Source organism: Vidua chalybeata, chromosome 5 (genome assembly GCF_026979565.1).
Source record: "Vidua chalybeata isolate OUT-0048 chromosome 5, bVidCha1 merged haplotype, whole genome shotgun sequence".
NCBI classification, from domain to species: Eukaryota; Metazoa; Chordata; class Aves; order Passeriformes; family Viduidae; genus Vidua; species Vidua chalybeata.
In genome coordinates this window covers 34,852,490-34,878,148 of record NC_071534.1, presented here as the reverse complement: position 1 = coordinate 34,878,148, position 25,659 = coordinate 34,852,490, and the positions used below count along the sequence as shown (strand labels likewise).

General features: G+C 37.2%; 1 protein-coding gene across 1 annotated transcript in view; it reads left to right on the top strand.

Annotated features, from left to right (window-relative positions):
• The window catches only part of NAV3 (neuron navigator 3), a 250,158-nt gene that overhangs the window by 61,541 nt on the left and 162,958 nt on the right, over positions 1 to 25,659 (top strand). The window contains exons 2-3 of the mRNA XM_053943168.1: positions 9,379 to 9,496; positions 10,216 to 10,268. Coding sequence (XP_053799143.1) covers positions 9,379 to 9,496; positions 10,216 to 10,268 — 171 coding nt within the window. The remainder of the gene's footprint in view (positions 1 to 9,378; positions 9,497 to 10,215; positions 10,269 to 25,659) is intronic.

Here is a 25,659-nt window from a genome sequence, read left to right as displayed (position 1 = left end):
AAATGGGCAATAATTAGCATTGACTCCATGATTCACAGAAGGCTGATCAATTTATATTAATTATATTATATTATATTATATTATATTATATATATTATATTATATTATATTATTATATTATATTATATTATATTATATTATATTATATTATATTAATTATGCTTTTATAAACAATTACTATACAGTTAGACCTAACTGGTCCTCCAATCCAAACACCATCATCATTGGCTAATTAACAAACCACCTTTTGGTAAACAAATCTCCATAACACATTCCGCATGTTCACAACAACAGGTGCAGCAAGTGAAGATAAGAATTGTTTCTCATTCTCTTCTCTTGTCTTCTCACAGCCTTTACCAGAAAGGCCTGGGAAAGTTACGTGTTGCTCTCTGTGGCCAGAGAGCTGCTGCCACAGGAATCTAGAACCTTTTGCTTTCCATTGTAAGATCCTTCCAAATCTGGTTGTGTTACAGAAGGTGTACATGAGACACATCTTTCATGAAGAAATGAGAAAGATTAGAATACTGATTCCCATTTGAGATGAAAAGTCTTCTGTTGTCGTAATTATGATAAGATTATTTTCTCCTCTTCATTGTTTAAGAATATTGACTGACAGAATTTACTTCATACATAAAATTAATTGCCCTGAAATATTGCAAATTTAAATATTATTATAATCAGAATGGATAGGTATTTATTATGGGCAGTGCTTTCAATGTTGATCAGAGGAAAAAAAGGAAGTGTCCTGAAGTGATATCCCTATTGTACCCAGCTGCATTTTTCGTCTTTCAAGTCCTTGAAACACTGCATTTCTTGAGCTGAAGAGAAGTAAATATAGGCTGTCATCTGTGTAAGCATAATTTCATTTTCCTAAGCTTCAGATAGGTAGCAAACGGCAAAGCGGTTGCACACATGACCATTACAACGCTCACATTCACCACCAAGGCCTGTTTTAACAGAGATAAATTACAGTAAGGGTCTCAGATCACAACACTTCAAATCATTAGCTTACTCAAGGTTATTGTGTTACCTACAGCACCTCAATAATATGAGGTGAATATGTACAAGACCATTATTGATATTAAAATCATAGAGTTGGTGAAAAAACAACTTTTAAACATCAAGGCACAGAGAAAAATTACCCAGGAGTTAAAATATGTTGTTATAAAATATATAGCTCAGAAAGCAATGTATTTTGTTTAGTTTGATTTGTAAAACTGTTCTTCCACATGAGAGGAAACTAGACAATTTAAATTAGTTATGTAAGCCTCAAAAAGTGCTGAAGACTCTATATTTAAAGTTGGTTATGGTCTTACTTGCTACTGTTTTCTCACAAGAAGAGAACAAATGTATGTCTTAATATTTTTGTATTTTTATATATCAGAAATTTGCCTTTCCACACTGAAAAAGAAGTGCTGGCAAAGAGGGTTATTTTGATCCCTGGGCCAAGTTCTTTAATGCCAAATTGCAGTGTGGAAAGAATCTCCCTGTCCAAGTTATAAATCCTTAAAATGAGCTTTGATGGAAAATCTGGAGTAGTTTCACAGTGGAATCTTCTCAGCTCCATGTGAGGAGCCCCATTGCTGATTTGCAAAGGCAGGTGTTCACCCAGAAATGGTCTGTTTTATAGCAAGAGTGGCTTTTTGCTTGTGAACCAAAAAAAAAAAAAAAAAACAAAAAAAATCAAAAAAAAAAAACCAAAACAACAATCACAAAAAACCAACAAAGCAATAATGTTTTTGTTCTCAAAATTATTTCATTCTTTCTACTAAGATTGTAGAAATCTTGTCTATTCATCTGTGGTGTTATACTGGTGAGCCATAAAGGAAACCTGTTCAAATTCAGTTAATTTTTCCTTTTACAGGAAACTTAACTTTGCTCACTGTGGGTTTCTTTAAAAAAGTGAATGCAGGACTGGTCATGAAACTTATCTTGGCAGTGACAAGACATACATGAGCCTGTAGATTCACACAAATGGGGTTTCTGTTATTCTGGATACCAAGAAAACTAAAGCATGGCTTTCTTGAAGCTTTTTTTTTTTTTTTTTTTTTTTTTTTTTTTTTTTTTTTTTTTTCTTATTGTGAAGGGGATTTTTGAGAGAGCCCAGGTGATAGGAAACTGCCTTCAGAATCACACTGCTTATCTGAACTAAAATGTTGACACCTTCTTAGTGTAACACTTATGCTACTTAAGCCCCTTGGGTAATCCTGGTCTTCCTTACTATAATAAAATTATCCAAGATATCAGTTTAAATCAATGTCTTATGTAAAACCTGCATTGAATAATAGGTCCAGTATTTTATTGTACTTTCACTAAATGGATGTTGAAATGCACTTTAAAGACTATATATCTATATATTTAGATATATGCATATCTATATCTAAGAAATTGTTCCAAAGTTTATGAACAAATATATGGCATATTTATAACAAAAAGTCTCAAGTTCGACTGCTTTGGAGGATTGCTTTGTGCGGGTGGCACTTAATATTGTTTCCTGACAATTCAGGAAGCTCGAGGCCAGTGTTAATAAATGTGGTGCTGTTGCTCCCTTGGCAAGTACCACTTCCCCGCTGCACAAGCCTGTAGAGAAGCAGCTGCCAGTTCAGGGTCCCTGCAGCTTCAGGACGAAGATTTGGCTCCTTCCAGTGGCATTTTATTGCTATTGCACAAGACTGAAGCCAGTAAATAAAACTGTATGACTAAACTGTAAAGCAAATCAGTAGGATTCTTTTCAAAGTATGAACAAGTGAATTTATTCTATAAAGTGTTGGATTTTTTATCTGGGCCAATATACAAGTTACTCAGTGAACCCTATATGCATATAACACACACAAATACACATTCAAAGAGGTTGTTACCTTCCATCTGGCACAGAAGCATCAGAAGTATTGCTCCTGTGCCATTGGTGAGTGTTAGCCTCAAACATATGTGTTAAATAAGTTCTGAGTTGGGGTTTGGGAAGAAATAAGTAGAAAGGGAGCACAGTAAGCCATGTTACTTCAGTGACTCGATCACAAACTGCAAGTGGAACTTGGAAATATAAAACAGCCCTCTTAAAGTTGGGTAAGTCACCTAAAGCTTGCCAGTGATTGTTGAAGGGTATTGTTTCTACTAATTTTCTTAGCTGGGATTAGTGGAGTTATGTTTAATTGGGTTTTTATCTGTAAACTGCTGAGTAGTGTTGATGGATACATGCTGCTATTTACAAAACACAATTGTACTACAGGGATTCTGACATTTTGGTTAATTGGCATGTATCCCTCTAAGTGGTTTCTATTCCTTAACTCATAATTGTTCTCATTTGCTCAGTGCGATTCAGAAACAGGGTTAGTGGAATGTCATTTAATACTCATTTCATTTTGTTAAATAAAGTGCATTGGCTTCCATCTTGACTATAAATTAAGTCATTCTAGTTTCATTTTCTGGCTATATATTTTTAATTGTGTATTTTTCTTTCTCATGTAATTTGCTTAATGTTACGAAAAGTGCCACCCCCAGACCCTAGATTTGCTTCATACCAAATGAATTGCAGAGTATTTTCTATAGCCAATTAAATGAAGACATAAATTGAATGGTTGTTCTGTCTTTTATGGCAGTCTAAATGTGATCCATTGTTTTCAAAGTTAGTCTTTTTACTTGCTAAGTGGAGGCCTGAAACTAATAATTTATTCTTCTGCATCCCAGAGGCATAACCTTCAATAAGAAAATATTTAAAAGGTCAGATCCTGCCTTCCAGTTGAGATTTCCTTAATGTATAGGCAGTGGGAAGGAGCAAGGCATCTCTCTGCAATCTGATTTCCTCACCCTAATCTAACACTAAACAATGTGTTGCCTAGCTTCTCTTTATAAATACAAACTGCTTCAGGGACACTCTAACACATGCTTTGCTACCCACAATTTATTAGCCAAGAACAGCTAAGACAAAATAAAGTTGTGGTCATGCCCTCTCCTCTGGCAAATCCTCTTCACAGGGACTCTGGGACTGTTATGCAGGCTCTGTTGGGTATTCAGCATCCACGGTAGGCCACACACTGGACAACCTTCCAGGAAATATATATACAGCGTTTATAGCACATTTTGTAACATACTGGGTAACAACAGAAACAACTCATCAATCTCTTCTTTGAAAAAGTGCCCATGGGTGAAAAGTCCTAAGTGCTATCAACTATCAGTTGTTTCCAACAACAACGTTTTAAGTAGAGTGAAAACATTACACTAGAAGTCACATAACCCTTTTATAAAGTTAACAATGCCATATTTCCATTTTGTCTGACTGTTAATATTCTAGTTTTGGGGCTATTTAATAGTTTCATTAAATAGTTTCATTCTATTTTTCGTAAAGAAAAAAATTATGAAATGTACTGTTATAATCCAAACATAGAATAAAGGACAGACTCCTGCTCTGCTGAGAAATAGCATTGTGTATTGCTGTGAAATACTGCAACCCAGGTATACTGCTAGCAACTTTTTTTTTAATAGATAAATTTTCCTTCCATTTATCCAACTGTTATTTGCCACAAAATAAGCACTAAAAAAAAATCTGTGAGAAGCTTGCTCTTGCCTACAAATTTCTTTTGGGAAATGGAGTTGTTTAAAAGCCTCCTATGATAGTGAGCATTGGAGGACAGCATTTCAAGTCTGCCATGCTAATGAATGGGGATACAAATGTCTCCTGCAGAATATTTTAAAGGACAAGTGATGAGAACCAGATTCTATCTGTTCATTCCATATATCTTTTTTCATTTAGTGCAAAAATATTTAAATATTTTTGAAAATTAACCTATGCTCCTAAATGGCATGGAAGTCGTCAAGGTCTTATTGTACCTCAGTTGTCAGCAAGTGCTGCCTCCCTATCCAGCAGCACTGGCACATAAGGGAGTGACAGAAGCATATGGAAAGCCATGTTTTTGATAGCAACAGGGGACAATTTCAAGAGCTGAAATTCTATATTCTGTAACAAACAAACAAACAAAAATTCAGGAAGTATCCAAATTCTTGGAATATGCATTTTCCCAGCAAGCATTTTTCTGAAAGTACCTGATATAATAGCTCACAGAAGGAATTATTTTCAACTCAGAATATCTGGGATGTAGTCTCAGCTGTTTGCTGTGGAGTGAGCCACATCAAAAAAAGAGCCTCTGTGCCTCAGTTTCCTCACATCTACAGAAATAATAAATAGGAGTGATCTCATTTATGCCTGGAAAATATGCCGAGCTGATCTAGTGAAAGACAGTGACGAAGTGTCATGCATTATTATTGCATTAGGCTGACTGCACTTCTGAAGCCCATCTGACATTACCCATTTGGCCTTAATTGTGGGTGGTAACATTTCTGTATTAAAGAGGATGCTTTATATCACTGCCTGATGTATATTACATGATTCATGATTAAACATTTTCTAAAAAGGCAGTAACCTGTGAGATCCTCTCCCTTTATCACTTCATTAAACTACCGCATTACAGAGTGTTTTGCTTCATTGCAGATCCTGCCAAGCAGCTCTACTGTGCTCCTTGTAGGTACATGTGAAGTATCGAGGTGAAGTTCATAACTATATTTGGGTATCAGAGTTTATTTCCTCTACTCTGTTGAAGGGGAGCATGACGAGCAGTTGGGGAATGCAAGGGGAAACCGTTATTAGCATGAGCAGCTTGTGCCAGGGCTCAGGCTGCCCTGTCGAATCCCGGTTGTGGTGTGAGCAGTTAAATCACCAGGCCTTGCCATGGGGCTCGGACCACACAAACACAGGAGGATCAGGTCTGCTCCGTTATCGTGCTTCTGAGACCGGTGCTCCGCACGGCAGAGAGCAGCGGCTGTCCCCTACGCTGCCGGCTGTCCCAGGTAACAGCGGCTGTCCCCTACGCTGCAGGCTGTCCCAGGTAACAGCGGCTGTCCCCTACGCTGCAGGCTGTCCGGTGTGGCGTTGGAGAGAGCTGTACCCGGTCAGACGTGCCTGGACAGCAGGGCGGTAGGAGAGGAAGGCTGGGCAGGAAATGAGTAAGTCCGCAGCCCGGCCCAGTGTGTGGCTGTAGCGTGGGGTTACTGGAGCAGCGAAGAGGGGAGGAAGTGTTGCAACAACTAACATCACGTCTGTGTTTCCCTCTGAAACAGCCTCTTTATAAAAACATCTAAGATAAGAGGATTTTGGGGGAGGATTGCTGCACAATTAATACACGATGTCGTGACCTATTGCTAGTTCTGAGAAGACGGAGAGCATGCAGAGCTACTCCTTAGAGCTGCTCTGCACCCAGTGGAAGGGGAGCACTCATAAAAAGGAGATTTTCATGAAGTTACTGATTTTTGATCATCTGTTCTGAGTTTTCTCCCATGATAACTAAGTAATGTGAACGATGAAGCACACTAGAGCTTTATATTTTCCCAAGGATTTAAAGATAAAACTTATGAGGTGCATTGGTACTTGAAAACTGTGAAGGGTAGAGTCTCTATTTCTCATTGCTTTTACATGAGATAATTTAGTGTAAAAAGATTATAGTGGCATGTGTACATTCTTATAATTTCACATGTCTATCTTCATGCTTTTCATTTTTTACAAGACTCCTGACCAATTGGGTCCCCAGAAGAATGAGATGAATGAGAAAGGCATCCTATGGGGAAGGGGGTGGAAACAGAAGCAAGTGGTATTTCCTACAGAAGGAGAGGAAAAGCAGCGTGACATTCCATTGCCAACTGGGTGTTGGTTTGCTGTATTGTCTCCCTCAATAAATCTCTGCCTTCTTGATATTTTTATAATACATTTGAAGTGAAAAAACCTCCTCTTTCAACACAGGCTCCTTCTAGTACTGTTTTTGTACCATTGCATGACTATTAAATGCTGACCATCAGAAACATTTTGATATGATGTGGATAATCAGCCTTTGCTTACAAAATGCTGTTTGCATTCTTTATGCTTATCACTTTTAAATTAATGAAAAAAGAAAATTATGAAGGGGTGGATGGATCAGTGAAGCCCATTCTTTGAATACTAGACACTTGCAAAGTAGCTGCTATATTGAAATTTCCTTGTCTGCTTAGCAGGAGGATAGTTCAAATTGTAGTCAGAATTAGGACTGATACACCCGATTATGTGAGGGTGTGACAAATGAAAAAGGAAACGCCTGGTATGTTTATTTGTAATATGAAACTGACCTATAATAATACTAGTGGTATTAAATTTTGTATGTTCCAGTGGATCACTTTCATTGGAATACAGAAAATAGTTCTGCTTGTATTAATAGAGAGTATCTTTGAAACATTACCTTCAAAGTATGACTGAAGTTGAAATACTAGTAGTAGGGAATATATGATGCTATGGGTGTGATATGTGTCTTTTATCATCATGGTTTCATATTATTTTATGTTCATACAATCTTTGTAGAGACCCCACATTCACTTCATATGAATATAGGACTGAAGAAACACTTTCTTAGCTACAGTTTGCTTTAAAAAAAAGCAACATTTGAATGGAGCCTTTTATGTTACTCAGCTGTAATAGGGAAAAAATAATATCAATCAGTGAAAACACTGATTTCAGTCAGTGAAAACACAAGAGATTCAAGTGGACTTCTGGGTGTAGCAGGGAGAGTAAGGATCCCGTTTAACAGCAGCATCCTTTGATTATAGAGAGCTGAATCCGCATCCACAGTTTAATTCTGTGGAGTTATTTAAAGTTCTAAAGCTGTCAAGAAAGCTATGACAAATCAACTGGTGATCCACCTGCAGGAATATGAGAAGAAATAGAATAGACCAAACAAGTTATATTTTTCTCTCTTTTAATAAAGAGGGAGAAAATCTGTGGCAAAGGTACTCAGGTAGCAAAGGAGTCCTTAGCAGGTGAGCATGGACTAATGGCGAGCATGGTGATACTTTTGTGGGGTGGAAAGCAGATAATGGTTCTCTGGGTTAGGCTCTGGACTGGGAATTGCATCTGTTTTCCCACCCTGGCTCTGCCACAGATTTCCTTGTTGAAATAAGCAAGTTGTTAATGGCTTGGCCTCTGTTTTTCTCTTCACAAAATGGGATTCTGACCCCTTCCTCTCCCAAGGGTCTATGAGGTTAAATTAAAGGATATTTTTAAAGTAAGCTTTTTTTTTTTTTTTTTTGGCAAATATGCAGTTTCAACATTTTCAAACAATATTCTCAGCAGAGAAAGACTCTTGGTTATTATATTTACTCACATGGTGGTGCTATCATACATATGCACTTTCTCTTAGTGGTATCATCCCACAGCAGTGGGAGGTTTGGAAGGTTCTGTATAAATCCTGTTTTCTGGAGTGAGGAAAGAGGTCACAGACACCCTGCAAAAGGGAGCCAGGGCTGGATGCCAAAGGCCACAGATACTCTCCTGTTGTGTGACACCCCCACCAACCTCCACTTCTATGAGCTCCCTCTGCATGCTGGGACACCCCAGTAAGGTGTGAGAAGCTCGTGGGGTGCACTCCTCCTTTGGTGTAGAGGGGAAGGTGTCCCTCTTTTCCCACCCTAAATAAACCTGGTTCTGCTTGTGTGTGTGCTGTAGGTGTTAGCAAATGCTTTGTGTACATACACACCTTATGAAATGCCTTCAACCTCTCTCTTCATGCCCTTCTCCTCCCTTATTTTGGAGGATGTAATTCGGGTGGTTCTTTTCAACCTTTTGTTTACAACTGCCATTTTTGTGCTGCCTGTTGCTAAGTATTTGGTGCTGTTGGTCTCACTGTTCCTCCCTCCTCTTTAGGCAAAGAAAGGGCACAGCATATTTCCAGAATATATGTACTCTAATTCCAGTGGTAAGACTACTGTGCATCTGGTGCTCTCAGTCTCCTCTGTGCACATTAGAGCACTTTGAACTGTAGGCAAGAGGGCAAATGACCTGTCTCTGGGCAGTGAAACACAGTGATTACTGCATAAAGTGGTACAGAGGCATCACTAGGCGCAGGAGCACCAGGGACACCCCAATCCTTACTCAAATACAGGCACATGTCTCTTCTATTACTTTCTCTTAGGCAGCCCCAGAGTATGAATGTTGTTGGCAGGGCATGTGTGGAGGTAGAAATGTGGTGGGAGGTGGAATTTTGGTAGATGTGATTGATTTACGACAGGAGTTTCCTTTACAGTCATAAGGGGAATTTTGCTTGGTCACAGCAAGTTTGAACCCTCATGAAACAGCCTGAATCATTTGAAGCTAAAATAAAACAGAGGATGGCAGGGGGAGGGGCATGACTGCTAGGGAGAAAAAAAAAGTCAAAAAACACATTAAAATTGTTTCACTTGGTGCTGACTTCTTAAATGGGAATGTGTTCCAGAATAGTTCTGCTATGTAAGCCAACATTTGTTTTAAGACTTTTTATTGTCTTTTTTCCTGTCTTCCCCTTCTTCCCCTTGCCCTCCCTCTCTGCTCTGCAGATTTACACTGACTGGGCTAACCACTACCTAGCAAAATCTGGCCACAAGCGGTTGATCAAGGATTTGCAACAGGACATTGCAGATGGAGTTCTGCTAGCAGAAATCATCCAGATCATCGGTAAGACCAGGGCTGAGGGAAGCACTGAGAGCTGACTCCTTGCGTGGGGGAATATATAATTTAAGTTGAATGTATTTAACAATAAGATGAACCCGGAATAATACAATTTGACTGGGTCCATATGTCTCTGATATTTGTGTGGTCCATCCTTGTCTTAATTAAAAAATATGTTTATGTGAGCATGTTTGAAAGTTGCTGTTTAACCATCCTTTAAATGGCCAGAACTGTATCTTACACACTTTGAACTGTCAGAAATTAATGCTCCATTAAGCCATATGTCTCCCATGTGTGCATTTTGTTAGTTGGAGTGGCTCATACTTTCTGAGATGCCTTGAAACTGTATCCTGACCCTGCAAAGACAATTGTGGAAGATTTCATGTCAGCAGTTATTTTGCAGGGGCTGAAGAATTAGCAGCGACCTCCTTCGCACTTCCCCCTTTGCATGATTTGGCATATGGAAGCAACTGCTGCTAACAAGAGTGTTGTTACTGTACGACTGAGCTTTACTTAGAAAAGAGCTCTCTGTCAACAAAACCCTCTGCATTTTATTGCTGTGCCTTTTCTGCTTTTCTTCAGGGTTTTTTTTTCCGTTTTGATTTTTAGGTTTTTGGGTTTGAGTTTTATTCTTTTCTTTTTTTTTTATTTTTTGAGCAGGGGTTGGAAAGGAAAGTTTTATCTCATTGTTTACTTTTGTTTTTCCTCTCACTGTTTTTGTTTAGCAAATGAAAAGGTTGAAGATATCAATGGCTGTCCACGGAGCCAGTCTCAAATGGTAAGAATAAAATATATTTTTAGTTTGTGTTGGTACCACTCCACCTTCCTAAAATGCTTTTTAATAAGGATTTATATAAAATAGGAATATTCTGTCCCATTTTTACTATGAAGTCCTAATTCTCATACAGGTTCCTGATACTTATTTTCCACACATGCTTAATGTTTTTAACTTTGTTTCTGTGCTAACTTTGGATCTTGAGATAACCTGGCAGCAAAACTTTATCACTTCTAATTAATCCAGAATTGCCTTATCAGACCTGTTCTTCTGTGGATCCAAATAATTTCATTTAGCTTCATTTTAAGGGCAGTGAATCCAAGAGTAAATTATTAAGTGGAGTCTTTCTGTCTGGAAAACAGTTTGATAAACAACACTTGCCAAATTATTTTTAAAATATAAATAGCCTTTTGGATTGTCCACTGTGAAGTCCACTTTGATGAACTGACTCCAAGGCTTTCAGAAATAGCACTTTAGTCATATAGTTCTCCGAGCTATAGCTGGCAGCTGTCTAAAGACTTCTTAATACTCTCAGACAATAAGCATTTAGTGACTGTGATTCATAGGGAGTGCTATTAATCTTTTACTGTGTTTATGGCTAGTCAACTACATTTAATAAGATGAAACCTCCTTAGAATACTGTGAAAGTGACAGACACAAAATCTGAGCCTCAGTAAAATCACCATGCATTTATTGAATCATCTGCAATCCAAGTCATGCTCTCCCATGCTGAGGTCTTTGCCTTTCTGTTCACATTCGAATAATATATAAATAAGGTGCATAATTGTGTAGCTGGCAAGGATTTTGGAGTATAGTGATTTGGTTGAACTTGCATAATAGTAAACTGCTGAAACTGGGTTTAAAAATGGACATGAAGTAGAAAAAAAAAGTGCATTTTTTCAGTGTATTTTCAAAGGTGGAAGGTGTTTGCAGCTTTTTTCTGCAAAGTGTCAAAAGGGAAGGGGAAAATTTTTGAGTACTAGTGAAGTGAATAATGGGATCTTTTGGTTCTTATTTTTCAAAAAATGTGCAGGTTTAGAATAAATTTTTTTCTCTGACTTTCAGGCTTTTTGGAACAGTCCATAGAAAGAATACACACATTTTCCTTAATAATAGTTATTATTTTAATTACTCATATTACAGCAGCACCTAGTGTCCCTGGCTGAGAACTTTGGGAACTCCAGTATGGAACTCTAATATTACACACACAGATCAAGAGATAATTGCTCTCTACTTCAATCACACTAAAACTTGCCATTCCAGACAGGCAAGAGAAACAAGGAGACACAAAAGCACAGGGAAGGGGTGTGATTGTCCAAGGTTATGTAAGTGGTTAGTGGCCATCTGGGACTGCTTAGGGACCCACCACTCTGTTGTCTATTGAGACAGACATGACAGAAAGATGAGCTGCAGAGAGAACTATCCACTCTAGCAATGTTTGCATCTCCAAAACAAATTGGTGTATGTTCCTTGTTGCATTTTCATGTGGAAAAGGGATTCTTGTTTTCATCTCTAGCTCCGTGCATCTATGGAGGAAACATGGTCAGTGCATGCCCATGCTACAGTGGTACTTGTGGGTCTCCTTGTGTCCATCTTTCTCCTCCCACAAGCCACTGTCGCAGCTCAGCCTGGCCAAAGAATATGTCCCAGGTGCTCTGGGTGTCAAACCAGGTGCTTTGAAAGCTGCTGTGCATAGCCATACATCAGTGTTTGCACAGTGACTAAAGTGTCACATTTAGCCACTTTAACTTCATAGTAATATATTTATTTATCCATCCTTTGACACAATCTCTTTACTGAATTGTTTTATCTCTACAGACTGATCAAATTATTTCACATACCCCTTTTATACTGCTGATTTCTTAACTGAGTTAGGAAATTTAAAATTTATTGAAGTCATTCAAACTTGCCAGTTTTTCTCTCAGAGACCCCATGTTTTGAGCCTGCTCTCCATTTGTTTTCTTTGGGCTCTGCACTGGTCTAACCTAGCCAAAGGCAAAATTTTGCCATATTTTCAGGTAATTTTCCTTGGCAGTGCTCAATTTTGCTAGCCTGCTCAGTAAATTGTAGGGCAATTCTCTTCTTCTTATAGCAGTGGATTCTTGAGGTGTTTATGATATGCAGGGGAAAAAAAATATAACAGTAGTCAAAGCTAGTTTGCGTGTTGTATGTTTGTCCTACACCAGTATGTAGCAATATGTCCTGTCAGTACATGCTAGAACATCAGCCATCAAACCAGCAATAGTCAAAATACTCCAATAACATTTTCTAGCCATTCATTCACTGCTTTAACTTAAACATTTTTAGTTAATAAACCTCAAGAATCCCACTACCCTCTTCTTGAACATACGTTTTCATAATCCTTACTCTCATAACTTGCAATTAAGGGAAAATGTTTTCTCTATTCATCTGCCATTTGATACCCTTTCCAGGAGGCCTTTGATACCCATTTTCAGGAGGTCTAAGATATTTTATTATTAGCTTTAAAAAAGCTAGGGAGCACTGACATGAATTGTCTGCTGTTGGAAATTCTTGATACTCTTTGTGGATGATATTGATACCAGTTCATAATTAATCACTACCAATATTCCCAAATTCTGTTCCACTCATAATTTGGTTTTGCTCTTGCCAATGGCATAATCTTTCAATTGAGGCATCTCAATTGAGCTGTTCCTGAATTTAAATTGTAAACATATTTTAATGTTTATTTTAAATGTATATAAAATGCTTGGGGTTTAGTTTTTCTTTACTTAACTGTATTGCAATGTCTTGCACCCTATGCTCATTTTGGCATTGATGTATAAATACTTGCAGACAAGTTGAATTGGCTCCATAGGTCCAAGTTCATAAAAACTAAAAACCTGTGAAGCCCAGCAGCACCCAGTTTCTGCATAGTTAGCTTTACCAGGATTCATTATGTTCACCCATTTGATGTTGCACACTGAGTATCTGAGATGTACTGGGGGATAAATTATTTCATATTCAAATCTCAGAAGCTTTAAATAAATGAAATTAGTAAGAAAATCGGGGAGGTTTGCTTGTTTGTTGGGTCATTCTACTGTGGTGAAAAGATTTTAGTATTTCTTATTAATTGTTTTCATAAATATAATAAGGATTTAAACCTCTGTGTATTAGAGCATATGTTGTCTGTTTGGAGTGTCATGTAGAGTCTTGCCTGTATTTTCCTTAGAGCTATGCTTCCAAGGAGCAATATAGAGCTTCTATATTTTCATCATCTCTTTGAATCCCTTCAATGAATAATAGTGCCACATGAATTTTTATCTTTTCCTTGTATGAATTATTCCACAAGTCTATCAATTAAGGACATTTTATATCATCTTTATTTAGAAAATAATGGGATTTCAAGGGTTTACCTTTTGATAAAATCTAAAGCCAATTCCTTTCTGCTTCTTTATAACCCATTTGTTTCTTCAATTTCTGTTTTAAGTTCTGCCATCATTAGAAAAAGCGAGATAGCCTTCTGGGTAAAAAATACATTATAAAGCTTTTACCTAATTGTACAAAGAGAAAGAATTCAGGGTTTTTTTTTTTTTTCTTCCTGAACAGAAGATAAATATGATGGAAAATCTCCAGTGTTTCAGCTTTTAATACATCACATCAAACATACAGCAAGCACACAAAACATACCAATTCAATCCATCATGGGGTAGTTGGAGAAAATGCAAGAAAATCGAAAGGTGTTGGACTGAAAATCCTTGAATGGTGAGATTTTCAGTTTTGTCCCTAGGGACTTTTAAGAAACTTGTATTTCTAGTCTTCCCTCATGTAGTTTATAGTGCTGCCAGCAGCATAAATCATAAAATAAATTCAAAGTTGACAAAAAATTTTTGTTTATTGCACTTCAAGTTGATTTTTCCTTCAGAGATCAATGCTGCCTTAATAGGTGTTTTTTAGAATTAGCTCTTACTACTTTCCACAAGAAATATCTCTGCCAATACCCATCTAGGTACAAAAGCATCCTTAATTTTTGTTGCTAGCAGGGTTTTTTTCATAGTTATGATAGTGCTGGAGAGACCTTTCTTACTAAAGAGTTTCCTAGTGTTGTTGTATGCACTTCATGAAGACTATTTTTTATTCTGTCAGTCTGATCTTTGGCACACTTTTCTACCAGTTTATACAACCAAAGGTATGCATCAAAGGTAATTTTATGTTTTAGAATACAAATATGCTGCAGTTTCACAGGGAAAGTTGAGTTCACTAAAAATACAGGTCTTGTTCATCCTGGAAATCAGGGAGTGGAGAAAAGGTGTTGAAGCTGTAGAACATTGCCAAATTGATAAGAATTTTTAAAGCTTTAGCTATCAGAGCTAGCACCAATTTTGGGTGAGCAGCAGTCAATCTGATAAAAGTGGGAATTGGTGTGACTATGTTTAGAACTAATAAGATAATTTCTGCAACATAGTTATTGATTTCATTAATAATGCCATAAAAAAGATGCTAATAAAATTAAAATGTTTGGTAAAAAAGACAGAAGAATGCCAAAAATGTTGCTCTATTTTATGAGACTGAAGAAAAGTTGTATATATACATTAACAAGAGGAAGGTGGAGTAGGTGAATCAGTCTCTGCTTAACCAGGGAGCTTTTCCTGTGAGAGGGAAAGTTAGTGTGTGAAGGCTAAAGACAGACCAAGTTACCCTGTACATACTGGTAGACATTGCTTTGTAATTTATTGTGCTAGATGTGCTCTGTAGTGTTCCTGTAATCGCACAGAAGCCCATGGTGGCTCCATCTCTGCTTATATGCTTGGGTTTTTCTTTGGAGGAGGACAAGGTTGCAAGAGGATGGGGTGCATGCAGGTCTCTTCTTAACAGGGAGCCAGCCTGTGGACAGGATAAATGGGTGGAAACTGCAACTGCTAAATGTGCCATGTGTCCTTCAGACTTCCTCTGACACGGATGTGCTGGGCAGACACTGTGGAGTAGCACCCATCCATGTCCAGCAATGTCAATATCCAAGGATGAGAACATCAGCATGATACTCTGTGTCTAAAAATTGTTTGTGAAAAACGGGATAATTGTGTATAAAGTAAGAATTGAGGGTTCTACTAAGGTTCATGAATTCCATGTGAAAATGTGTGTGGTATGGTTGTGTGTAGCTCTTTGAGGAACAGGACGCCTGAAAACGTCATTCCTGTGTTCACTGTCAAGTGGGCCCACATGTGAGCTCTTCCTGCCTACACAGTTTTGAACTATGTAAGAATCTCCTGGCTTTGCTGGTGTAGTTGTTGGTGAGATTGGCTGTATGGGTTCAAGATACACTTTTTGTGCTTTGGAGTAGCTCCAGGTGCTTTGGAGAAGCTTGGTGAGCTTTCCATGCAAGCGTGACAGATGAAAATATGTACAGAAATTTGTCTGTGTGAAGAAATATGGTCCCTTGGGAAACTGGGAATTCAATCTGAGTTTTGAAAACTAACCCCAGCTCCTTTAACGTGTGGGCCAGTTTCTTTCTGCAATGACACCTATATGACCCCTTTGGAAAGCTGTATAACCCCCTTTTTTAAAAAAAATCAGACCATATTGTCTACACTTTTGTACAGCCTCAAGCCAGGTTGTTGTCCAGCTGGGAATTTCATTGGGACATTTTGCCCTCAGTGTAGATGAGCCTGTCCCCAAATGTTAGCAAGCTCCTATCAATTGCACTTCTTCCTTGGACTTTCTAAGTGGTGGCAGAAGAATCATGATCCCCATTCCCTGGCAAAATTGGGTCATGGTAATGCACAGCTTATATGTTCTTTGGTGTCCTGCCTCACAAGGATTAACTTACCTGTTAATTACATGTATCCAAGTCTTGTGGTTTGGCAGAATTAAGTCTCATGCAATAATTTTATGGGGGGAACCGTGGGTTAAATACACGTTAGAGCAACACTGGTGACAAACAGTTCTTTTCACAATCTCTTCTCTCCTGTCTTGCAACACTGGCAGCTCTAGAAGAAGAGCAGACAAGGCTGATAGAGGTCTGTTATGAAGGGATATAAACAGATGTTTTTCTGAGAGGGAAATGACACTCCTCAACCTGATACATATTCAAATTTCCCATTTTCTGATGACACTTTCAACTGTATATTAGTGCTTAACTAGCTGTGTTTTGTGAGTTTCTTCACTAGGTAGGTGATTTACATAAAACTTTTAACCTTTCTGGGATTCCCAGAACCGAAGGGCCCAATTCTGTCCTAGCCAGGAACATGTCCTAACTAGCCTTCTGAAGATGCTTTCTTGGACAAGTCCTCTCATTTCCTAGGTAGATTCAGGGTGTGATCTTCTTTTTAAGAACTAATCCCATTCCCACATCCTTCCCCAGTGATTGTCCTCAGCTGTTTGAGGGAAGACTTTCTTGAACATGTTTGACACATCCAGACACTTGCAATCCACTCTTCAGTGTATAATGTACAAGATGGCTTCAGAGCATGTGTAACTTGTTTGGCATTCAGTGAATGCTGAAGCCAACTATCACTGAAGTCTCCCATATTTCAAACTCTTAAATAATGAATGATAAGTGCAGGTCAAAATTTTAGAAGCTGAACTTGAGGATTGGAGTTTCCTTCTTTGTTTTAGACATCAACAAAGCTGTTTTATAAACTTGTATATGCCTTGCAGGGGGCTCATCTCTTTTTTATGTAACCCTCTGTACCACAGAAATTTAAAAATTCTCTGGCAAAAAAAAATACATGTAGATATACCAACAGTGAAAATACACAAATAGATAATGCAAACTGAAGGATAGTTACAGGAAGTAACATCTGCCTTAGTGTAGACCTTGAAGTTTATTTTTTTGTTTGCAGGTGAAATTAACTTGACATAATGGCTAGAGTAAAAATGATAATGAGTGTATCGAGACTAGAGATATGTGTAACCTCAAACAAAAAAAGATACAGAGAATAATGAGGGTCTGTATAAGAATACATTTTGGGAATAATTGTGACTATATAGAAGACTAAAGAAAGGAAAGAGAAAAATTTCTGTAAGGGCAAGGTTAAAGGTGTTAATGATGGTTGAATCTCAAGGATGTAGATGTTTGAGTTCTTGTTTCAGGTCTTGCTGATAAAAGATTATTAATGTTATTAACACAGCCAATTTGAGTAAGATGAGAGGCAAACTGGTTTAGCATAGAACTGGAAGAGGAGGAATTCCAAGTGCTTTTGTAAACAAAACCTAAAATTTCCAGGAACTGAAGAAATTCAAGAGAAAATATAGATGGGATGACAGCTGGACAGACGGAGTTGCCTTTTTGCGGTAGACGTAGCATATTTTTACTCTGAGAGAACAAGGAAGCTGAGGAAAGGATGGAAGAACTGGTGGAAGTGTGAGATTAGTTGAGAATAAAGAATGGAACACTTCATTCATCCTGCTAAAGAATATTACTGTCTTAGAAAGGCAGGGGAGGAAAAGGCAACAAAATAATCTCTTTTTTGATATGGTTTGATTCTAGTTTGACTTCTTGTGAGGCCTCTTTATTCTACACTGAAACAAGCAGTTCTCTTTACATTTAGAGCATTACATTTCAAAACATTAAAAGGACCACAAGATTTATAATAATCGCTATTCACAGAATGGCTCAGAGTTACTCACTGGTATCAGGCACTGAGATTCATATTCCCCTGAGTCACTCACATTTGACTGTCTGAAACCACAGAAAATGCTGCAGTAGCACATCCCGAGTGTTACTTTACTAGGCTAGAAGTACATTATTCATGAAGTATAAATCGTGTGCTGTTATTAGCCTTTTTGTTTATACTTACAAAAATCCCTTGTGTTATTACTGTGTAGAAGCATATGAGAATAACTCATTTAGATGTTAATGAAATAATCATGTAATGAAAACTACATATATTGTGATGAATACTTATACAGTCTCCAGAAAATCTACTGAGTCATTAGGTTATAGTTGAGTTTGCTTGGTTAGAACTGGAATTAGGGTTTTGCACAATTTGCTTCTGTAGACCAAGACTACAGAAACACTGAAAGATCTTTTTGTTCCTTAAAGTCACCTGTTTTCCCTCAAACACTGCCTCCCTTCTCCCTCTCCCCCCTGCAGTTCCCTGGAATCCACCTCCCCTCAATCTCAATCCGGAACATGCCACTCGAGCTCCTGAGATATGACCATCTCACCCATTTATCTCTTCTCCCTATCACTCAGCCGTGTTTGTCAGAAACGTAAATCAATCAGAAACTTGACTTAAACTGTATTGGGAGGACATGCAGAGATTAAATGTTGCAGTATGCTTGAACACTAATGAGTGAGGTACACTTCGAAATATTTATTGTTCGAAGAGATGCAGTTTACAGTCCCTCCATTTCACCCATCTGTAATTAGCTTTCCATGCTCTTCAGTTTTTAGTTGGGTTTTTTTGTAGTTTTTTTTTTTCCTTTTTTTCCCTCAAAAATATCATGTGAACATGAGTTTTGGAATAGAACAAATACATATTAGCAATGCATATGCTTAGACAAAGAGGTGAGGAATAAATGGCCTTGAAACCTCCATTAATAGCAATACACTGAAAAGTCTTAACATAAACATGTGGTTAAATACATACACACAAATTGACAATGACATACATGCCAGAAAGCACCTGTGGTTATAAGACAGTAACAGATTTTTCCCAGATAGCAGCAGCAGATTACAGTAAATATGTCTGCTTCGTGATGGTGTATTTTTATCATCTTCTATAGGGAGAGTACGTTATGAATACCAGGAATGTCCAGAATGTTTACTGGATTTAAAAATAGAGAAGAAAGTGCGTGATATTTAGCTGAACAGCAAAAATGCATATTTAAGCTGAACAAGAAAATAAGCAATGTATCTGAAGTGGTTTTATTTTACAGTATAACCAAACAAGGCTTTCTGGTAATGTTGAGATTTTGTCAGCTTTCTAGATTTTTTCAAATGTCTGATTATTTTTGAACAGTGGCAAAATGCCAGTTCTCTTATAGTTATAGTTGAAGACTTCTATTTGAGTATTTTCTAATCACTCCCACTTCTGCTTAAGCTTTCATAATTTTGAGTGCTGTATGTTATTTAGAGAAGGTTATTGTTCTATGTCTGTGGAGCTGTGAGTTCCCTCAGAGAGGTAGACTTTTCACAAAAGAATGTTTCTTAACATTGAGGTGAAGTACCCAGGCCTTTCACTCATCCTTCTTCCTAAAATAATCTGCCACTGCCTCTCCTGACAATGGAGAATTCTGAAGCTTCAGTAACAAACAAGTCTCTTGAGAAACAACGTGACCATGTGTTTAGTGTGTGCCTCACACACATGGCCGTGCATCTCTGTAAAGTACCTTGTGGAGTTATGATTGCACTCTCAATGATTTTATTCACTTCCAAATGTATTTAAGCCCCCTGCCTCTCATTTGTGAATCAAAGTTTGTGGGAGCTTTTAAATTCTTGGAATTTCTCTATTATCTGGACATCTTGTCCAGATGAGAGCATGAGATGGCCTCTCTTCAACATATTTGCCAGAACTAATATCTCTGTTCCTTAGGGTGAGTCCAAATTAAGTTTTGAAAAGAACTACTACTACTACAGATTTTGAGAATAAAGCATTAACATCTGCAAACAATAAATGAGGGCAAACACCAAATATGAGCATCATCAGCTTTTACTTGGTTGAGCTGGGAAATGCAGCTACTGGGAAGATGTTTTAATTGAGACACAGGAACTGTGCAATTGTCCATAAAATGCTGTCTGTGGTGTACTGTGTAAAGCAGCAGAGGGTGCCAGAAAGCAACAAGTTGTGGCTTCCATTGTAATTAAAGCAATTAAAAATGTTAGGTTGGAACAGGGTTTGCATTGTGAGTTTAGCTGCAGAAGGGAAGAAAGAAGACACCCTTCTTTTAATTTTAACCACTTATATATGTTTAAAATTAAAATAAATACTAATCAACAAATGATCAAGCTTTTGGAGGTATTGTGTGGTACATTATGCCTAGGTTGACAATACTGGTGACTCAATCATCTTTTTGGTCTTACGGCAAAGAGACTGCAAGACATGAGGCTAATAAAGTAACACAGAATGTCCTAGCAATCTAGCTGTTAATTACAGACTAACGTGGCAGTAAAAACTATCCTGCCTTACTACATTTAAAATTATCATGTACATTAGAGAGTCTTGACACTTTCTCCCTGCTCTCCTGTTATAAAGTAAAACATCAAAAATTTGAGTTTTTTCAGCAGTATTGCGTCACTTCCAAAATATAATACAATTAAAATGTTAGAGAGGGAAAAGAAAGAATGAAAGTAGGTGCCTATTGAAACTATTATGATCTGTCCAGATGTATTTTCTCACTCTGCCCTTGATCTTTGCCGGAACAGAAGCTGCCTACATCTGCTGCAGCTTAATGTGAACCAGTTTCATGGAAAGAATGCCAAATCTGCTTGATTTTACAGTGTCTTCTACATACTCACCATTTTGGAGTTCCTTGACTTTTATGCACACTAACTAAGCCTGCCTAACCTTGTGCTTTTATTTGCCCATAATTTTATTCGAAGAACAAATTCCTCTTTGAACCTTGCTGCAAATCCCTTCCACTTACAGCCTCTCCCCAATGTGCTATTGCTGGCGCATATGACTAGCATGCAGCAGTGGTCCATCAGGTTAATATTCCCTCTCTGAGAATGACAATGTGAGGAATGACTTAAAAAGAACAATTGACTCTGGCTTTCTTTTTTTTCCTTCATTCTCCTCCTCTTACCCCAATATCTAAAGTTTCAGTGTTAGGGAGTTAGAATGTACTTCTTGCCTGCTCTTTCAGTATATATTTATGCACTATTGTTGTAATCACCATATATTCTGTGAAATGTCAAAACGAAACACGCCATATTTGTCAGAAAATGTGTCATGTCCTTCACAATCATGTCCATAGCCATGGGACCAGATGGAGAGTAGTCATGGCTGTTTCACTCACTGAAATAACTGCTCTGACAGCCTTCTCTTGCTGTCAAGAGCATATGGATCTCACCACTCTGAAGTGGCACCAGGTAACATGAGGCACCTGAAATTCTGAATTAGTAAAAATTTAGACAGACTTTGAACTGGACTTAAATACTGATGTTAACTCAAAATATAAATTTTATTACAGCTGGGGACCCTATTATAGGCAATAGTACAGATGAGTAAATTTGCTTAAATTAACTGTAGAATAAGCAAGTTATCACAAACTGCTTATTTCAACAGCATTAACAAATCCCTTTCCATGTAAAGGCTTTTGATCAAGTTAAATAAAATATTAACACAGTCTCCTAATTTTTTTTTTAATGTAACTTGTCTGTTTAAATCCGCTATGACCTGAAATTTAATACATAAATAGTTAGAATACAGTGCAACCATTTTTGTTTCAGCAGAAATAAATAGTATAAATATAAATATAGTAATCTATTTGGCAGCTATCTGATGTGCAGGAATTATTTAAAACACTCCTAGTCTGAGTAGCCTGCTGACCATATGATCAACAGACGACCACATGACATAAATCAGAGGTATACTTATTTGGAGTTGAACTTATTTTAAGTTGGCCCAGTGTCTGGATATGTATTAGTCTGGGCAGAGTTCATTTTCAGTGTCTGTTCAATTTTTTTTTTTTTTTTTTTTTTTTTTTGTTAGACAAGGTTATATTCAATCTCACAAACTGATCACACATATTTTTTTGCCTTTCTGATTGTTTATATCAACTTAAAGCATTTGTTTACCTATGCAGTTCCAAGCAACTCTTTCAGGTGGTGTCTGGACCAACACCAAACCCGTGAAGTTCTGAAACGTGAATCTGAACAGCCATCCTGAAAGAGAAATATATCTGTATTTTAGCTGGTAGCTCTTGGCGGTCTTTAATTCTACAACAATTAGATTATATTTTGTTTAGGCTTGTATTGGCAGCTAATTAGAAGCTTGTTTGGATTATTCATACCTCCTGATTCTTCACTGTTTCTTTGGAATTAGAATGGGAATGTACAAATGGCTTTTTCCTCTAGGGGAAAAGAGCGCTACAAGAATTTTCTTTGTCCCTTGCTTTCCATACTTAAGAACTGAGACCTATTTTCATGTAATAGTTTATGTTAATTTTTTTTCATAAATAGTAGTTCTAGTTTTTATTTAGAGTAACTGAATTATAGTCTTCTGTATTCTAACTGTACACGTAACTAACTAACCAGCATCTCAGCCTTGTGAGCTGTTTTGCCTGTCACACAGATTTTCTCAGTAATTCTTCCCAATAACAACTTTAAATCAGGTGTTTGTTGTTTTCCTCTTGGTAGGAGCTCTTATTTAGTTAATGGGCAGATCAGCAGTAACACTCCAGGGTAAACATATGTGCAAGGGTGTTTTCACAGTTCTTGTATATATAAAACTTCTATTTCGATTTCTTGGCATAAACAGTTTTGAAAGATTTAGATTGTTGCATTGTATGAATTAATGTATTTGAAGATATGTGCCCCCTCTAAAGCCCCTCTAAAATGCCTTTTTTTTTTTTTTTTCAAGTAATACTGGCAGTATTTTGGAACTTTAAAACACTTGGATGACAATTTAAAAAATTGTTTCTTCCTACGCTTTACACTTCATTGGCTACAATTGGAAGTGATGTGACAACAAGTCCTAAGTGCTTGTTAAGGCTTCATTTTATAGGCTTCAGCACTTCTGATATTTCTCTTATAGCATTTGGCTAAGAAGTCAAGAAAAAAAATCTGACCCTGTTTAGCTTACAAGCTGATATCCCACTGCCTTCTCTGGTTCCAAGTGCTTTTATTGTCCCTGACCAAGAATCTAGACTTGAGATCTTGTGAAAATGTGGAAAATTCTTACCATAGTTATGAGAAAAGGACAGAGATAAGCAAGCATGAAAGCTGTTTAGAAGCATGGCATGAAAACATATACCTCATATTCCTATGTATGCTAAACATGGTTTGAAATGCAATGCTCAGGTACACTAGGAAAACTGAAAGCCTGAATGTGAGTCTCTTTTAAAGATGTCTGGTTTAATCTGAATGGTTTTAATAACCTGTGATGTCAATTCACCATCAGGTTTTCTTGTCTTTTTCTTTAGGGCTTAGATCAATTTGAGTAAGTAATATGAAAACTAAACATAGAGGAAAACTAGTAACTTATATTCTCTAATGCATATCTTCCTAAGGAATTTAATTTCCAGCTGGAGGACCAGTCACATAACCTTAGTCCTACAGAAAACTCTGGGCTGTACTTTTAGAAGATGCTAATAACAAGTATTTTTTTTTATCCCATTTCATTTGATGAGCTCAATATTCTACAAATACTGTATGTTCTCTAAATTCCATAACTATTCCCAGGGTAATATGAAAAATATGTCTAATTTAAAAAAACTTAGAATGTTTATAAAATCAAAAGGCCAGATGGATAGGAGCGAACTTTTAGTGTCTCTCCTGCACAAGCTGTAGCATTATGACTTCTGGTGCAGTCAAGAGGGAGGGTTCAGAAAGCACACAGTGCATCTAGATGGATTCCAGTTGCAAAGTTCAAGAGATGGAAGTGAAATGCCTCATAGTTTACTTGTTTACTTATTTTTTAAAGGATTAATTCCGTCACTGCTTGTACTGCCCTTATTTCTAAAAGCTGCTTTTTTGAGTGAGCTGAATGAAGTTGCTATGCATTAAGTAGTGGTGAAGGAGAGAACTGGAATTCTTTCAAAGGTCTCATTAAATCTAATAAATGAAGACTCTGTTGTAGACTCTCTTTTCATCTAATGGAGAGAAGCTCCTCTGTTTTAAAGAAGCGTGCTTTTTCACATTGCCCTCCAGTTTTCATAAGTTGTTAAGTTCCGTAAATATTTAGACACTGGTACCTTGCTGACTCAGAAGTGTTGCATAATTTAAAAAATTATCATAAAAAGGCTCACTAGAGTAGAGCATTGCTTTAAGAAACACTGTGTTTAAACAGAGTTCTTTTTATCGTTGCCTTAAAAGAGGTCCTCCCAGGGTAGTATTTATCTTCAATTTTGTGTTCTTAGTGCATGTATAAGGCTCTTTCATGGTGGTGGTGGCCTCAGGCCTGTAGAGGTGAGAGTCCTGAAGTAGCAAGTTATTTGCAACAGTGGAAGAGAATTTTTGCCCTGATCCATTCTGCTGTGCAGCCATAAGCTTTCTAAGAAATTTGTGCAACATATTGAAATACATCCATGGTTTTCTGAGTTTGAACTCAGCACTATATTCCAATCAAAAATCAAAACCTTTCTTCTCACAATTTCTGTTATAGTAGTGCAAAAGCATCTCAGAAATAACCATTACTGTATTTTGTGCTTTACAATGTCTGCTGCAGAGACTACTGCATAAAAATGGGGAGAGCAAATGCAGACAAGACAGGAAACAGAAAGAAGCGCGAGTAAAAAAGTGGAGAAGCAAGCGCACACCATTATCACATCATTATCACACCATTCTCTTATGTGGTGGAGGGTTTTTGCTGTTTGTGGATAGAGCATTTTTTGGTTTTATATTCAAATGTCCAGTAGATGTTTATAATTATCTGTTTGGCCATCTAAAAAATCAGGATTACGGTTGTTTTTTATTTAGAGTAACTAAATTATTCATTAACTTGCTGATGTGTACAGACAGAAGCAAACAAACTGTATTCTGTATTTGCCATTACAGAAATGATCTCACATTCACTCTAAGGTTTCCAAGCACCAAGTTAGGAGCTAGGTGAAAAAATTGCAGCAGTAATTGTTGCTTTGGTATTCCTGACAGGTCTGACGGTAATTTATGCCAGAAGGGATCCAATTCCCACTGTACCATTTTCTTAAAAACAATACACACCCCAGCTTATGCTTTGACCTCAGTAGTGACCTCATACATTCTTTTATCAGCAGGTCAGTACATATGTCTGTTGAATTCTCCAAGTTCTTGAGAAGTTAATTTGTTTTCACATTTCTGGGTTTACTGGTCATATTTCATGTTTGGACTGCACGTTGGAAGAATTTGATGTGCATGTTCTTCAATTTCTGTTGGAAAAGGAAGTGGAAGCTATTTCAGTTTTAAATAAGATTGTCATTTTTTTCCTCAAAAAATAACTAATAATTAAATAACTCCAACATCATTTCCTAAAAATTTTTGCCTGGGAGTCCTTCTGCATACCAGTAGTTATTATTCTCTAAGGTAAAATTCTCCCCAGATGCCTCCAGTAAATTAGTTTTTAATTTGCCTGTATGGTCTTATTGCAAAGTCAATGCTTAGTTTGGAACAGTTTTCTGGAATGAAGCTACATGGTTCACTGATAGATATTTTTATTAAGTTCTCCTTAAATTATTCTATTGCAAATAAGGAGGAGTTTGCTACAAAAGAGTTAAGCTGAATGTGTCTGCATGTCAGTGTATTCTGCTTAACCCCCTGAAATGTGTCATAATTTTGATAGAAATATGGAATGTG